The sequence below is a fragment of the Anopheles coustani genome, unplaced genomic scaffold (assembly GCF_943734705.1).
Source record: "Anopheles coustani unplaced genomic scaffold, idAnoCousDA_361_x.2 U_73, whole genome shotgun sequence".
NCBI lineage: Eukaryota > Metazoa > Arthropoda > Insecta > Diptera > Culicidae > Anopheles > Anopheles coustani.
In genome coordinates this window covers 10,538-26,560 of record NW_026525286.1, presented here as the reverse complement: position 1 = coordinate 26,560, position 16,023 = coordinate 10,538, and the positions used below count along the sequence as shown (strand labels likewise).

The 16,023-nt window shown below is 41.3% G+C and overlaps 1 protein-coding gene across 1 annotated transcript; it reads right to left on the bottom strand.

Moving 5' to 3' along the window:
• Window positions 1–11,221: 11,221 nt before the first annotated feature.
• On the bottom strand, window positions 11,222–14,355 carry LOC131271155 (uncharacterized; the record flags this gene model as incomplete). The annotated part of the gene is made up of 1 exon (XM_058272544.1): window positions 11,222–14,355. A coding segment is annotated over exon 1 (3,134 nt), but the record flags the coding sequence as incomplete, so codon positions are not given.
• Window positions 14,356–16,023: the final 1,668 nt, after the last annotated feature.

Here is a 16,023-nt window from a genome sequence, read left to right as displayed (position 1 = left end):
GATAATGAGACGATGCAAAATGAGGTTAAGAAGGTGCTTAAAGTGACTTTAAAGAGAATGAGACGATGCAAAATGGTGTTAAGAAGGTGCTTAAAGTGACTTTAAAGAGAATGAGACGATGCAAAATGGTGTTTAGAAGGTGCTTAAAGTGACTTTAAAGAGAATGAGACGATGCAAAATGGTGTTTAGAAGGTGCTTAAAGTGACTTTAAAGAGAATGAGACGATGCAAAATGAGGTTAAGAAGGTGCTTAAAGTGACTTTAAAGAGAATGAGACGATGCAAAATGAGGTTAAGAAGGTGCTTAAAGTGACTTTAAAGAGAATGAGACGATGCAAAATGAGGTTTAGAAGGTGCTTAAAGTGACTTTAAAGAGAATGAGACGATGCAAAATGAGGTTTAGAAGGTGCTTAAAGTGACTTTAAAGAGAATGAGACGATGCAAAATGGTGTTTAGAAGGTGCTTAAAGTGACTTTAAAGAGAATGAGACGATGCAAAATGGTGTTTAGAAGGTGCTTAAAGTGACTTTAAAGAGAATGAGACGATGCAAAATGGTGTTTAGAAGGTGCTTAAAGTGACTTTAAAGAGAATGAGACGATGCAAAATGAGGTTAAGAAGGTGCTTAAAGTGACTTTAAAGAGAATTAGACGATGCAAAATGGGGTTTAGAAGGTGCTTAAAGTGACTTTAAAGAGAATGAGACGATGCAAAATGAGGTTAAGAAGGTGCTTAAAGTGACTTTAAAGAGAATGAGACGATGCAAAATGGTGTTTAGAAGGTGCTTAAAGTGACTTTAAAGAGAATGAGACGATGCAAAACGAGGTTTAGAAGGTGCTTAAAGTGACTTTAAAGAGAATGAGACGATGCAAAATGAGGTTTAGAAGGTGCTTAAAGTGACTTTAAAGAGAATGAGACGATGCAAAATGGTGTTTAGAAGGTGCTTAAAGTGACTTTAAAGAGAATGAGACGATGCAAAATGAGGTTAAGAAGGTGCTTAAAGTGACTTCAAAGAGAATGAGACGATGCAAAATGAGGTTTAGAAGGTGCTTAAAGTGACTTTAAAGAGAATGAGACGATGCAAAATGAGGTTAAGAAGGTGCTTAAAGTGACTTTAAAGAGAATGAGACGATGCAAAATGGTGTTTAGAAGGTGCTTAAAGTGACTTTAAAGAGAATGAGACGATGCAAAATGAGGTTTAGAAGGTGCTTAAAGTGACTTTAAAGAGGATGAGACGATGCAAAATGAGGTTTAGAAGGTGCTTAAAGTGACTTTAAAGAGAATGAGACGATGCAAAATGAGGTTAAGAAGGTGCTTAAAGTGACTTTAAAGAGAATGAGACGATGCAAAATGGTGTTTAGAAGGTGCTTAAAGTGACTTTAAAGAGAATGAGACGATGCAAAATGGTGTTTAGAAGGTGCTTAAAGTGACTTTAAAGAGAATGAGACGATGCAAAATGAGGTTTAGAAGGTGCTTAAAGTGACTTTAAAGAGAATGAGACGATGCAAAATGGTGTTTAGAAGGTGCTTAAAGTGACTTTAAAGAGAATGAGACGATGCAAAATGGTGTTTAGAAGGTGCTTAAAGTGACTTTAAAGAAAATGAGACGATGCAAAATGATGTTTAGAAGGTGCTTAAAGTGGCTTTAAAGAGAATGAGACGATGCAAAATGGTGTTTAGAAGGTGCTTAAAGTGACTTTAAAGAGAATGAGATGCAAAATGAGGTTTTAAAGGTGCTTAAAGTGACTTTAAAGAGAATGAGACGATGCAAAATGGTGTTTAGAAGGTACTTAAAGTGACTTTAAAGAGAATGAGACGATGCAAAATGAGGTTAAGAAGGTGCTTAAAGTGACTATAAAGAGAATGAGACGATGCAAAATGGTGTTTAGAAGGTGCTTAAAGTGACTTTAAAGAGAATGAGACGATGCAAAATGGTGTTTAGAAGGTGCTTAAAGTGACTTTAAAGAGAATGAGACGATGCAAAATGAGGTTTAGAAGGTGCTTAAAGTGACTTTAAAGAGAATGAGACGATGCAAAATGAGGATAAGAAGGTGCTTAAAGTGACTTTAAAGAGAATGAGACGATCCAAAATGGTGTTTAGAAGGTGCTTAAAGTGACTTTAAAGAGAATGAGACGATGCAAAATGGTGTTTAGAAGGTGCTTAAAGTGACTTTAAAGAGAATGAGACGATGCAAAATGAGGTTTAGAAGGTGCTTAAAGTGACTTTAAAGAGAATGAGACGATGCAAAATGAGGTTAAGAAGGTGCTTAAAGTGACTTTAAAGAGAATGAGACGATGCAAAATGGTGTTTAGAAGGTGCTTAAAGTGACTTTAAAGAGAATGAGACGATGCAAAATGAGGTTAAGAAGCTGCTTTAAGTGACTTTAAAGAGAATGAGACGATGCAAAATGGTGTTTAGAAGGTGCTTAAAGTGACTTTAAAGAGAATGAGACGATGCAAAATGGTGTTTAGAAGGTGCTTAAAGTGACTTTAAAGAGAATGAGACGATGCAAAATGGTGTTTAGAAGATGCTTAAAGTGACTTTAAAGAGAATGAGACGATCCAAAATGGTGTTTAGAAGGTGCTTAAAGTGACTTTAAAGAGAATGAGACGATGCAAAATGGTGTTTAGAAGGTGCTTAAAGTGACTTTAAAGAGAATGAGACGATGCAAAATGAGGTTTAGAAGGTGCTTAAAGTGACTTTAAAGAGAATGAGACGATGCAAAATGGTGTTTAGAAGGTGCTCAAAGTGACTTTAAAGAGAATGAGACGATGCAAAATGGTGTTTAGAAGGTGCTTAAAGTGACTTTAAAGAGAATGAGACGATGCAAAATGGTGTTTAGAAGGTGCTTAAAGTGACTTTAAAGAGAATGAGACGATGCAAAATGGTGTTTAGAAGGTGCTTAAAGTGACTTTAAAGAGAATGAGACGATGCAAAATGGTGTTTAGAAGGTGCTTAAAGTGACTTTAAAGAGAATGAGACGATGCAAAATGAGGTTTAGAAGGTGCTTAAAGTGACTTTAAAGAGAATGAGACGATGCAAAATGGTGTTTAGAAGGTGCTTAAAGTGACTTTAAAGAGAATGAGACGATGCAAAATGGTGTTTAGAAGGTGCTTAAAGTGACTTTAAAGAGAATGAGACGATGCAAAATGGTGTTTAGAAGGTGCTTAAAGTGACTTTAAAGAGAATGAGACGATGCAAAATGGTGTTTAGAAGGTGCTTAAAGTGACTTTAAAGAGAATGAGACGATGCAAAATGGTGTTTAGAAGGTGCTTAAAGTGACTTTAAAGAGAATGAGACGATGCAAAATGAGGTTTAGAAGGTGCTTAAAGTGACTTTAAAGAGAATGAGACGATGCAAAATGAGGTTAAGAAGGTGCTTAAAGTGACTTTAAAGAGAATGAGACGATGCAAAATGGTGTTTAGAAGGTGCTTAAAGTGACTTTAAAGAGAATGAGACGATGCAAAATGAGGTTTAGAAGGTGCTTAAAGTGACTTTAAAGAGAATGAGACGATGCAAAATGGTGTTTAGAAGGTGCTTAAAGTGACTTTAAAGAGAATGAGACGATGCAAAATGGTGTTTAGAAGGTGATTAAAGTGACTTTAAAGAGAATGAGACGATGCAAAATGGTGTTTAGAAGGTGCTTAAAGTGACTTTAAAGAGAATGAGACGATGCAAAATGGTGTTTAGAAGGTGCTTAAAGTGACTTTAAAGAGAACGAGACGAAGCAAAATGGTGTTTAGAAGGTGATTAAAGTGACTTTAAAGAGAATGAGACGATGCAAAATGAGGTTTAGAAGGTGCTTAAAGTGACTTTAAAGAGAATGAGACGATGCAAAATGGTGTTTAGAAGGTGCTTAAAGTGACTTTAAAGAGAATGAGACGATGCAAAATGGTGTTTAGAAGGTGCTTAAAGTGACTTTAAAGAGAATGAGACGATGCAAAATGGTGTTTAGAAGGTGCTTAAAGTGACTTTAAAGAGAATGAGACGAAGCAAAATGAGGTTTAGAAGGTGCTTAAAGTGACTTTAAAGAGACTGAGACGATGCAAAATGGTGTTTAGAAGGTGCTTAAAGTGACTTTAAAGAGAATGAGACGATGCAAAATGGTGTTTAAAAGGTGCTTAAAGTGACTTTAAAGATAATGAGACGATGCAAAATGAGGTTTAGAAGGTGCTTAAAGTGACTTTAAAGAGAATGAGACGATGCAAAATGGTGTTAAGAAGGTGCTTAAAGTGACTTTAAAGAGAATGAGACGATGCAAAATGGTGTTTAGAAGGTGCTTAAAGTGACTTTAAAGAGAATGAGACGATGCAAAATGGTGTTTAGAAGGTGCTTAAAGTGACTTTAAAGAGAATGAGACGATGCAAAATGAGGTTAAGAAGGTGCTTAAAGTGACTTTAAAGAGAATGAGACGATGCAAAATGAGGTTAAGAAGGTGCTTAAAGTGACTTTAAAGAGAATGAGACGATGCAAAGTGAGGTTTAGAAGGTGCTTAAAGTGACTTTAAAGAGAATGAGACGATGCAAAATGAGGTTTAGAAGGTGCTTAAAGTGACTTTAAAGAGAATGAGACGATGCAAAATGAGGTTTAGAAGGTGCTTAAAGTGACTTTAAAGAGAATGAGACGATGCAAAATGGTGTTTAGAAGGTGCTTAAAGTGACTTTAAAGAGAATGAGACGATGCAAAATGGTGTTTAGAAGGTGCTTAAAGTGACTTTAAAGAGAATGAGACGATGCAAAATGGTGTTTAGAAGGTGCTTAAAGTGACTTTAAAGAGAATGAGACGATGCAAAATGAGGTTAAGAAGGTGCTTAAAGTGACTTTAAAGAGAATTAGACGATGCAAAATGAGGTTTAGAAGGTGCTTAAAGTGACTTTAAAGAGAATGAGACGATGCAAAATGAGGTTAAGAAGGTGCTTAAAGTGACTTTAAAGAGAATGAGACGATGCAAAATGGTGTTTAGAAGGTGCTTAAAGTGACTTTTAAGAGAATGAGACGATGCAAAATGAGGTTTAGAAGGTGCTTAAAGTGACTTTAAAGAGAATGAGACGATGCAAAATGAGGTTAAGAAGGTGCTTAAAGTGACTTTAAAGAGAATGAGACGATGCAAAATGGTGTTTAGAAGGTGCTTAAAGTGACTTTAAAGAGAATGAGACGATGCAAAACGAGGTTAAGAAGGTGCTTAAAGTGACTTCAAAGAGAATGAGACGATGCAAAATGAGGTTTAGAAGGTGCTTAAAGTGACTTTAAAGAGAATGAGACGATGCAAAATGAGGTTAAGAAGGTGCTTAAAGTGACTTTAAAGAGAATGAGACGATGCAAAATGGTGTTTAGAAGGTGCTTAAAGTGACTTTAAAGAGAATGAGACGATGCAAAATGAGGTTTAGAAGGTGCTTAAAGTGACTTTAAAGAGGATGAGACGATGCAAAATGAGGTTTAGAAGGTGCTTAAAGTGACTTTAAAGAGAATGAGACGATGCAAAATGAGGTTAAGAAGGTGCTTAAAGTGACTTTAAAGAGAATGAGACGATGCAAAATGGTGTTTAGAAGGTGCTTAAAGTGACTTTAAAGAGAATGAGACGATGCAAAATGGTGTTTAGAAGGTGCTTAAAGTGACTTTAAAGAGAATGAGACGATGCAAAATGAGGTTTAGAAGGTGCTTAAAGTGACTTTAAAGAGAATGAGACGATGCAAAATGAGGTTAAGAAGGTGCTTTAAGTGACTTTAAAGAGAATGAGACGATGCAAAATGAGGTTTAGAAGGTGCTTAAAGTGACTTTAAAGAGAATGAGACGATGCAACATGGTGTTTAGAAGGTGCTTAAAGTGACTTTAAAGAGAATGAGACGATGCAAAATGGTGTTTAGAAGGTGCTTAAAGTGACTTTAAAGAGAATGAGACGATGCAAAATGGTGTTTAGAAGGTGCTTAAAGTGACTTTAAAGAGAATCAGACGATGCAAAATGGTGTTTAGAAGGTGCTTAAAGTGACTTTAAAGAGAATGAGACGATGCAAAATGGTGTTTAGAAGGTGCTTAAAGTGACTTTAAAGAGAATGAGACGATGCAAAATGGTGTTTAGAAGGTGCTTAAAGTGACTTTAAAGAGAATGAGACGATGCAAAATGGTGTTTAGAAGGTGCTTAAAGTGACTTTAAAGAGAATGAGACGATGCAAAATGAGGTTAAGAAGGTGCTTAAAGTGACTTTAAAGAGAATGAGACGATGCAAAATGGTGTTTAGAAGGTGCTTAAAGTGACTTTAAAGAGAATGAGACGAAGCAAAATGAGGTTTAGAAGGTGCTTTAAGTGACTTTAAAGAGAATGAGACGATGCAAAATGGTGTTTAGAAGGTGCTTAAAGTGACTTTAAAGAGAATGAGACGATGCAAAATGGTGTTTAGAAGGTGCTTAAAGTGACTTTAAAGAGAATGAGACGATGCAAAATGAGGTTTAGAAGGTGCTTATAGTGACTTTAAAGAGAATGAGACGATGCAAAATAGTGTTTAGAAGGTGCTTTAAGTGACTTTAAAGAGAATGAGACGATGCAAAATGGTGTTTAGAAGGTGCTTAAAGTGACTTTAAAGAGAATGAGACGATGCAAAATGGTGTTTAGAAGGTGCTTAAAGTGACTTTAAAGAGAATGAGACGATGCAAAATGGTGTTTAGAAGGTGCTTAAAGTGACTTTAAAGAGAATGAGACGATGCAAAATGGTGTTTAGAAGGTGCTTAAAGTGACTTTAAAGAGAATGAGACGATGCAAAATGGTGTTTAGAAGGTGCTTAAAGTGACTTTAAAGAGAATGAGACGATGCAAAATGGTGTTTAGAAGGTGCTTAAAGTGACTTTAAAGAGAATGAGACGATGCAAAATGAGGTTAAGAAGGTGCTTAAAGTGACTTTAAAGAGAATGAGACGATGCAAAATGGTGTTTAGAAGGTGCTTAAAGTGACTTTAAAGAGAATGAGACGATGCAAAATGGTGTTTAGAAGGTGCTTAAAGTGACTTTAAAGAGAATGAGACGAAGCAAAATGAGGTTTAGAAGGTGCTTAAAGTGACTTTAAAGAGAATGAGACGATGCAAAATGGTGTTTAGAAGGTGCTTAAAGTGACTTTAAAGAGAATGAGACGATGCAAAATGGTGTTTAGAAGGTGCTTAAAGTGACTTTAAAGAGAATGAGACGATGCAAAATGAGGTTTAGAAGGTGCTTAAAGTGACTTTAAAGAGAATGAGACGATGCAAAATGGTATTTAGAAGGTGCTTAAAGTGACTTTAAAGAGAATGAGACGATGCAAAATGGTGTTTAAAGTGACTTTAAAGAGAATGAGACGATGCAAAATGGTGTTTAGAAGGTGCTTAAAGTGACTTTAAAGAGAATGAGACGATGCAAAATGAGGTTAAGAAGGTGCTTTAAGTGACTTTAAAGAGAATGAGACGATGCAAAATGAGGTTTTAAAGGTGCTTAAAGTGACTTTAAAGAGAATGAGACGATGCAAAATGAGGTTAAGAAGGTGCTTTAAGTGACTGTAAAGAGAATGAGACGATGCAAAATGGTGTTTAGAAGGTGCTTAAAGTGACTTTAAAGAGAATGAGACGATGCAAAATGGTGTTTAGAAGGTGCTTAAAGTGACTTTAAAGAGAATGAGACGATGCAAAATGAGGTTTAGAAGGTGCTTAAAGTGACTTTAAAGAGAATGAGACGATGCAAAATGAGGTTAAGAAGGTGCTTTAAGTGACTTTAAAGAGAATGAGACGATGCAAAATGAGGTTTAGAAGGTGCTTAAAGTGACTTTAAAGAGAATGAGACGATGCAACATGGTGTTTAGAAGGTGCTTAAAGTGACTTTAAAGAGAATGAGACGATGCAAAATGGTGTTTAGAAGGTGCTTAAAGTGACTTTAAAGAGAATGAGACGATGCAAAATGGTGTTTAGAAGGTGCTTAAAGTGACTTTAAAGAGAATGAGACGATGCAAAATGGTGTTTAGAAGGTGCTTAAAGTGACTTTAAAGAGAATGAGACGATGCAAAATGGTGTTTAGAAGGTGCTTAAAGTGACTTTAAAGAGAATGAGACGATGCAAAATGAGGTTAAGAAGGTGCTTAAAGTGACTTTAAAGAGAATGAGACGATGCAAAATGGTGTTTAGAAGGTGCTTAAAGTGACTTTAAAGAGAATGAGACGATGCAAAATGGTGTTTAGAAGGTGCTTAAAGTGACTTTAAAGAGAATGAGACGAAGCAAAATGAGGTTTAGAAGGTGCTTAAAGTGACTTTAAAGAGAATGAGACGATGCAAAATGGTGTTTAGAAGGTGCTTAAAGTGACTTTAAAGAGAATGAGACGATGCAAAATGGTGTTTAGAAGGTGCTTAAAGTGACTTTAAAGAGAATGAGACGATGCAAAATGGTGTTTAGAAGGTGCTTAAAGTGACTTTAAAGAGAATGAGACGATGCAAAATGGTGTTTAGAAGGTGCTTAAAGTGACTTTAAAGAGAATGAGACGATGCAAAATGAGGTTAAGAAGGTGCTTAAAGTGACTGTTCGGTGTGCGGCCGAACGAACTTACACACAGACTTGCACCGACCTTCCTCGTGGCGTGAGGAAGGATCCAGGGAGTGACTTCAGCGGATGGAAGCCACCACTGCCTGGATGGAAAGAGCTCGGAAGTAACCTCCGCGGATTAAGGTTACTCGCTCTGGAAATAAAAGCAAAGTCGATGGGCAGGCCAACAGACTAGTACTCTTCCTTTCCAACTTATGGAGACTTAGACGGCAAAAAGGTGTCCAAATAGAACTACCGTGGGTCGGATTCCGTTTCGGATCTAATTGCCTTGATAAATAATGCCTACGCTTCTTTATTCCAAGTTCTCCATGTATTTCAACAGTTTCGTAACCTCAAGGCATCCCACGATACGATGCTATAATAGTGATACCTAAATACTAACTACTGCTGTGTATACTAGTTCTATACAATGCTGGGCTAGCGATGAATAGTTCTCATCGCTGTAATTTGGTTACTGATCGTTTCGCGTTTTTACAGTTCTATTCTGTACTCTGTTCTACAGGTTTGGTTCTGAACTATATTGCCTACTTTTAGGCGTTCCGTAACTTCCGATCTAGACGGAACATACACCCCCCGTTGAGGCTACTCAATATTTCTTGGTTACTCTTACTCTTCTATGGGCAATAATGAAATCTTTGTTATGGGTCGCCGATATGTTGCTCCGTCTACGAATACATCAATCGCTCGTACAAGGCCGTCTTCACCAGGGTATACTGCTTCCACTCTCCCCATCTTCCAATGGAGCGGCGGCTGATGTCGATCATGGATGAGGACGATCATTCCTTCGCGAACATTCGGCAGGCTGCGTAGATTTTTCTTCCTCGGTTGCAGCGTATTCAGGTAATCTCGTTGCCATGCACGCCAAAAATGCTCACGCATAAGCTGGAGGTGTTGCCATCTAGTTAGTCGAGTCGCCTTGGTGTCTTGTAGAGATGGTTCCGCTAAAGCCGTGAGTGGTCGACCGATTAAATAATGAGCGGGCGTGATCACTTGGGGGTCCGCGGGATCGTTAGAAATACTGAAGAGTGGTCGTGAGTTTAGTACAGCTTCGATCTCGGTGAGGACGGTAGATAACTCCTCGAAGGTGAGTTTGGTGTTGCCTACGATGCGTTTGAGATGAGTTTTTGCTGATTTCACCGCAGCTTCCCAAAGACCTCCGAACTCAGGGGCATCTGGCGGGATGAAATGCCATTCAATTTCTCGGGACTGGCAACAACTTTGGATGGTGTCCTGGGTTTGCTGGTTTCGGAATTGTTGGAACAATTCATGTAGCTCGTGTTTTGCGCCTCGGAAATTTGTTGCGTTATCCGAGTGAATCTGCTGCATCATTCCTCGTCGACTGATAACCCGCTTGAGAGATGCAATGAACGCATTTGTGCTTAAATCAGACACTGCTTCTAGATGAACTGCCTTTGTTGCCATACACACATAGACTGCTATGTATGCCTTGATCATTGCTGGACGACGAACACCTTGCTTGATGAAAATTGGACCGGCGTAGTCCACTCCGGTAACTGCAAACGGTGGTGATGGCGTCACTCTGGCGGCTGGCAGGTTACCCATCAACTGGCTTACGGGGGCTGGGTTGGTCTTGAAGCAGGTGACGCATTTTCGGGTGATAGACCGAATCGTAGAGCGTGCATTCAAGAGCCAATATCGTTGACGTAAGGCGTTCATCAAGCCGGTTTGTCCCACATGAAGTAACTCCACATGCATTTGTCGAACCATAAGACGAATAACTGGATCCTTGTTTGGTAGAATAATAGGATGGCGGTTTTCGAAGGGTAGAAGAGACCGATCCAGACGGCCTCCCACACGGAGCAAACCTTCAGTGTAGATTGGACGAAGGTTTGCAAACTTCTTCGATGGTTCGTTTTTCACTGCTCGCTGGATTTCGTCGTCAAGATGGATGAGTTGGGTGACACGGATGATGGCTTCAGTAGAACGGCGCAACTCGGGAATCGTTAAATACTGGCTGGTATGTCGTTGGGTTGACGGTCGTCTACAATTTTCCACAAACCGGAGAACGTATCCCATGATTCTCTGAACCGTTCGAAAACAACTAAACCGTTCAAAAAATGAAAATGGTTCAATAGTCACGGTTGGGTTGGCCATCACTCCTTTTAATTCGGGAAGTTCGTCCTCAGGAACAGGATCTGCTGGATTAACCATATAGCTCGCCTCATGAAAGTAATCGGGTCCACTCCACCAGAGGTTGTTGGTTTCCAAGGCTTCTAGTAGCATGCCTCTCGAAACGATGTCAGCTGGGTTGTGATGAGACCTTATATATTCCCATCGACACTCTTCCGTGTGTTTCTGGATTACCGCAATTCGGTTTCGGACGAATAGCTGCAGCTGGTTCAATGGTTTTCTAATCCAAGCCAGAACAATTGTGCTGTCACACCACAACACAATTTCTTGGAACTTCAAACTCAGGGCTGGCAAAAAAATAAATAAATAAATAAATAAATAACCGGGTGAGGAGAAGAGCGGCGCACAACTCTTTGCGTGGGATGGACACATCGTGCTGTGGAGCCAGTTTGGATTTGCTAGTGAGCAAACATAGCTTCGCTGAACCATCAGGAAACAGGCTTCGTAGGTATATACAAGCCCCGTAGGCCACATTTGAGGCGTCGGAAAATCCGTGCAGCTCGTACGACGTTGCTCCCTCAAATGTGACGCACCTTTGAGTCTGGATGCGATGCAGGTGTTGCAAGGATGGTTGGAGTTCTTGCCACTGTTTCATCGATCCTTCGTCGATGGGGTCGTTCCAGTCAGTTTTCAGCTTCCAAAGACGTTGAATGAGTAGCTTAGCCAACACGATGACCGGAGACACTAACCCCAGAGGGTCGAAGAATTTGGCTACTTCCGAATAAATGATGAGCTTCGTAACCCTTTGGTCAGCTGTTGCGACTGGCTTCGGCTGGTGCGCGATATATAGATGATCTGCTTTTGGGTCCCAGAGTAACCCAAGCACCTTTATCGCCTGGTTCACTCCTCGTTCGGCCATTGGGATGGCTTTTTCTTGCTCTTCTACTGGAATATGCTCAAGAAACTCCAGCGAGTTTGAGCACCATTTGCGGATGGGAAAACCTCCTTGGTTGAGAAGCCGCTTAAGTTGGTGTTGGGCTTCTATAGCTTCCTCAACCGAGTCCGCACCTGAGAGAACGTCGTCCATGTATGTCTCTTCCTTTATTATGCGGGATGCAATCGGAAAGGCATCCCCGTCCTCCTCGACCAATTGGAGCAAACATTTGGTGGCAAGAAATGGTGCTGATGCTGTACCGTAGGTAACTGTACACAACTCGAAGACTCGTAGTGGCTCGGAAGGGTGTGGTCTCCAAAAAATCCGCAGGAAACGTTGATCTTCTTTAGCGTGGAGAATCTGACGATACATTTTGGCGATGTCTCCCGAAAAGGCTACTTTGTACATTCGAAATCTCAGAACAATGGAGTAGAGATCGTTCTGTACAACTGGTCCTACATGCAGCACGTCGTTGAGCGATAACTCGGCTGGAGATGCCTTTGCACTGGCGTCAAACACGACTCGGCATTTCGTGCTCGAACTAGATGGCCGCAAAACCGCATGGTGTGGCAGATAGTAGGATAGCTGGTTGGGTACATCGTCGGATTCACGGATTTGTCGGCAGTGCCCTAGAGTTTCGTACTCTCGGATGAACTCCACATACTGTTGTTGTAGCTCTGGGTTGCGAAGCAGTCGTTTCTCCAACATCATAAACCGTTTGAGGGCTACCGTGCGACCATTGTTCAACAGGGTTTGTTGTTTGTTAAACGGTAGTCGCACAATGAACCTTCCAGATTCGTCCCTTTGATATGTAGTTAGAAAATGGTTCTCGCACTCAAGTTCTTCGATGGATCGTTCCGGGACGTCTGGAACCTCTTCAATCTGCCAAAACTGCTGGATCATTTTTTCGATGTCGACCAAAGCGTGGTGGGAATATATGGCTGGGATGGTAATCTGCTGCTCTACTATGGCTCCGGACACAATCCAACCAAACTGGCTATCTTGCAGACGAGGTAGATTATCGGCAAGATCGAGTTGGCTTGGCTTGAGTATATCGAAGAACAACTCAGCCCCGATCAGTAAATCAACCTTGTCTGGCGTGTAGAACGTTGGATCAGCAAAGGTTATTCCCTCCGGAATGTCCCAGTTGTCGATGTTGATGTTGCAGGATGGGATCGTGCCAGTTATTTTTGGAGTTACCAAGCATTCCAAGCTTGTTTGGTAACTGTTCACTCGGGATTGTATGGTAACGGTCAACTTGTCGCGAGCGAGCGTGCGCAACGCGTTGATTCCCACGATCGGAACGTTTGCCGGTCTCTTTGGCAGTCCTAGACGGTTGGCCATTTCTTCAGCAAGGAAATTGACCTGAGAACCGCTGTCTAGGAGGACGCGGCAGCGATGTGGCTGGTTCTTGGCGTCCAGCACGTTGACCACGGCAGTCAACAGCAGGACGTTCTTACTGGGTTTGATGGTTTGCGATGCACATGCCGTCGAAAGTTGTTCTCCTACCACTGGTCCGCCGTACTCTGCCGCTGTCGATGGAGGATGCACTCTTGGGGTCGGAGGTTGAGGTTCTACTTCTGCTGCCATGGAAATAGTTGGTTGGCTGGTGGGTGCTAGGTCCTCGTGCAGGAGCGTATGGTGGCGACGCTGGCACTTGTAGCACTTCCTCTTGGAGGGACATTCCCGTAACTGATGTCCCTTCCGTAGGCAGTTGAAGCATAGTCCTGCTTTTTGTGCGGTGTTACTTCTTTCCCGTGGTGTTCCTTTCAGCAGTTCTGGGCAATTTATATTTTGATGTTCTTTGCCACAGATTTCGCACTGAATGACCGCTGCTGTATAGCTCTCCTGGGCTGGATGTCTCGGAGAAAGCGGATGGTTGCCCTTTAGTTTGGCCACAGGAGCTGATGATGACGCTGCTGCGCAATTTTCCAAAATCTGGCATCGGGATTTTAGAAATGCCATCGTCTGCTCGTAACGGGGCAGCTCACCTTTCCGCTGCGTCCCTTCCCAGGCTTTTCGGGTTGATTTGTCTAAAGCCGAAACCAACAGATGGACCACCATTGGTTCCGACACTCCTTCCAGGTTTTGTTTTAGGAATCTGAGACTTTCCACATGCCGGGAAGTCTCTTGGACCAGAGCTCTTAGCTCGTGGAAGTTTTCTGACGTCATCCTTTTGAGGTTCAGCAATCCGTGGATGTGGCTGTCCACTATGGCTCGATGATTGCCGAAGCGCTCCGTCAGAATCTCCCAGGCTTGCTTGTAATTGCCAGCGTTGAGAATGCTGACATCAATTGCACCTGCAGCCTCGCCGACCAATGCCTTTTCAAGGTGATACAGCTTCATAGTATCACTGTCGCCGGCATTGGCCATCAGGTCCTCGAAGATGGCCTTAAACTTGGGCCATGCAGCGTAAGTGCCGTCGAAAGTCGGGATCGGTGCCTTGAGCGGTTGCTGCTGGATGACAACTTGAGCCGCGGCAGGCTTGTTGTTCGTTGTCTTCGATTCCGCGGCTAGCAGCAACTCCTCGATTCTATTGGACGCCTCGTAGAATACTTCTTCGAACTCGTCGTATACGCCGTCCTGCTCTGCCATTGCGCTGTCTGGAATTAGGCCTACGATGGTGGTGTGTATGGCACTAAATTCCGCGTACACAGTCGCGACGTTTTTGGCGAGCACCTTCAGCTGGGAAACGGTTGGCTCTTTCGTTTCCTTCAGCGTCTGCTCGACTCTCAGTATTTTGGCGTTGATCTGCGCTCGTTGGCGGACTGCCGTCTTCAGCGCTTTTTCCATCTTCTCGCTGTCCTGAGGTTCACTTGTTGAAGTACTCGCTGTCGGCTCACTCGGCGTCTTCGCTGGGGAATCCACTTGCTTCGATGGGGTGTGCCTAACTCGTGGCATCGGGTTGTCTTTTCACTTTTCACTAGCACAATGGATCCGGTTCGACTGGACCATATGTTCGGTGTGCGGCCGAACGAACTTACACACAGACTTGCACCGACCTTCCTCGTGGCGTGAGGAAGGATCCAGGGAGTGACTTCAGCGGATGGAAGCCACCACTGCCTGGATGGAAAGAGCTCGGAAGTAACCTCCGCGGATTAAGGTTACTCGCTCTGGAAATAAAAGCAAAGTCGATGGGCAGGCCAACAGACTAGTACTCTTCCTTTCCAACTTATGGAGACTTAGACGGCAAAAAGGTGTCCAAATAGAACTACCGTGGGTCGGATTCCGTTTCGGATCTAATTGCCTTGATAAATAATGCCTACGCTTCTTTATTCCAAGTTCTCCATGTATTTCAACAGTTTCGTAACCTCAAGGCATCCCACGATACGATGCTATAATAGTGATACCTAAATACTAACTACTGCTGTGTATACTAGTTCTATACAATGCTGGGCTAGCGATGAATAGTTCTCATCGCTGTAATTTGGTTACTGATCGTTTCGCGTTTTTACAGTTCTATTCTGTACTCTGTTCTACAGGTTTGGTTCTGAACTATATTGCCTACTTTTAGGCGTTCCGTAACTTCCGATCTAGACGGAACAGTGACTTTAAAGAGAATGAGACGATGCAAAATGGTGTTTAGAAGGTGCTTAAAGTGACTTTAAAGAGAATGAGACGATGCAAAATGGTGTTTAGAAGGTGCTTAAAGTGACTTTAAAGAGAATGAGACGATGCAAAATGAGGTTTAGAAGGTGCTTAAAGTGACTTTAAAGAAAATGAGACGATGCAAAATGGTGTTTAGAAGGTGCTTAAAGTGACTTTAAAGAGAATGAGACGATGCAAAATGGTGTTTAGAAGGTGCTTAAAGTGACTTTAAAGAGAATGAGACGATGCAAAATGGTGTTTAGAAGGTGCTTAAAGTGACTTTAAAGAGAATGAGACGATGCAAAATGGTGTTTAGAAGGTGCTTAAAGTGACTTTAAAGAGAATGAGACGATGCAAAATGAGGTTTAGAAGGTGCTTAAAGTGACTTTAAAGAGAATGAGACGATGCAAAATGAGGTTTTAAAGGTGCTTAAAGTGACTTTAAAGAGAATGAGACGATGCAAAATGAGGTTTAGAAGGTGCTTAAAGTGACTTTAAAGAGAATGAGACGATGCAAAATGGTGTTTAGAAGGTGCTTAAAGTGACTTTAAAGAGAATGAGACGATGCAAAATGAGATTTAGAAGGTGCTTAAAGTGACTTTAAAGAGAATGAGACGATGCAAAATGGTGTTTAGAAGGTGCTTAAAGTGACTTTAAAGAGAATGAGACGATGCAAAATGAGGTTAAGAAGGTGCTTAAAGTGACTTTAAAGAGAATGAGACGATGCAAAATGAGGTTTTAAAGGTGCTTAAAGTGACTTTAAAGAGAATGAGACGATGCAAAATGAGGTTAAGAAGGTGCTTAAAGTGACTTTAAAGAGAATGAGACGATGCAAAATGGTGTTTAGAAGGTGCTTAAAGTGACTTTAAAGAGA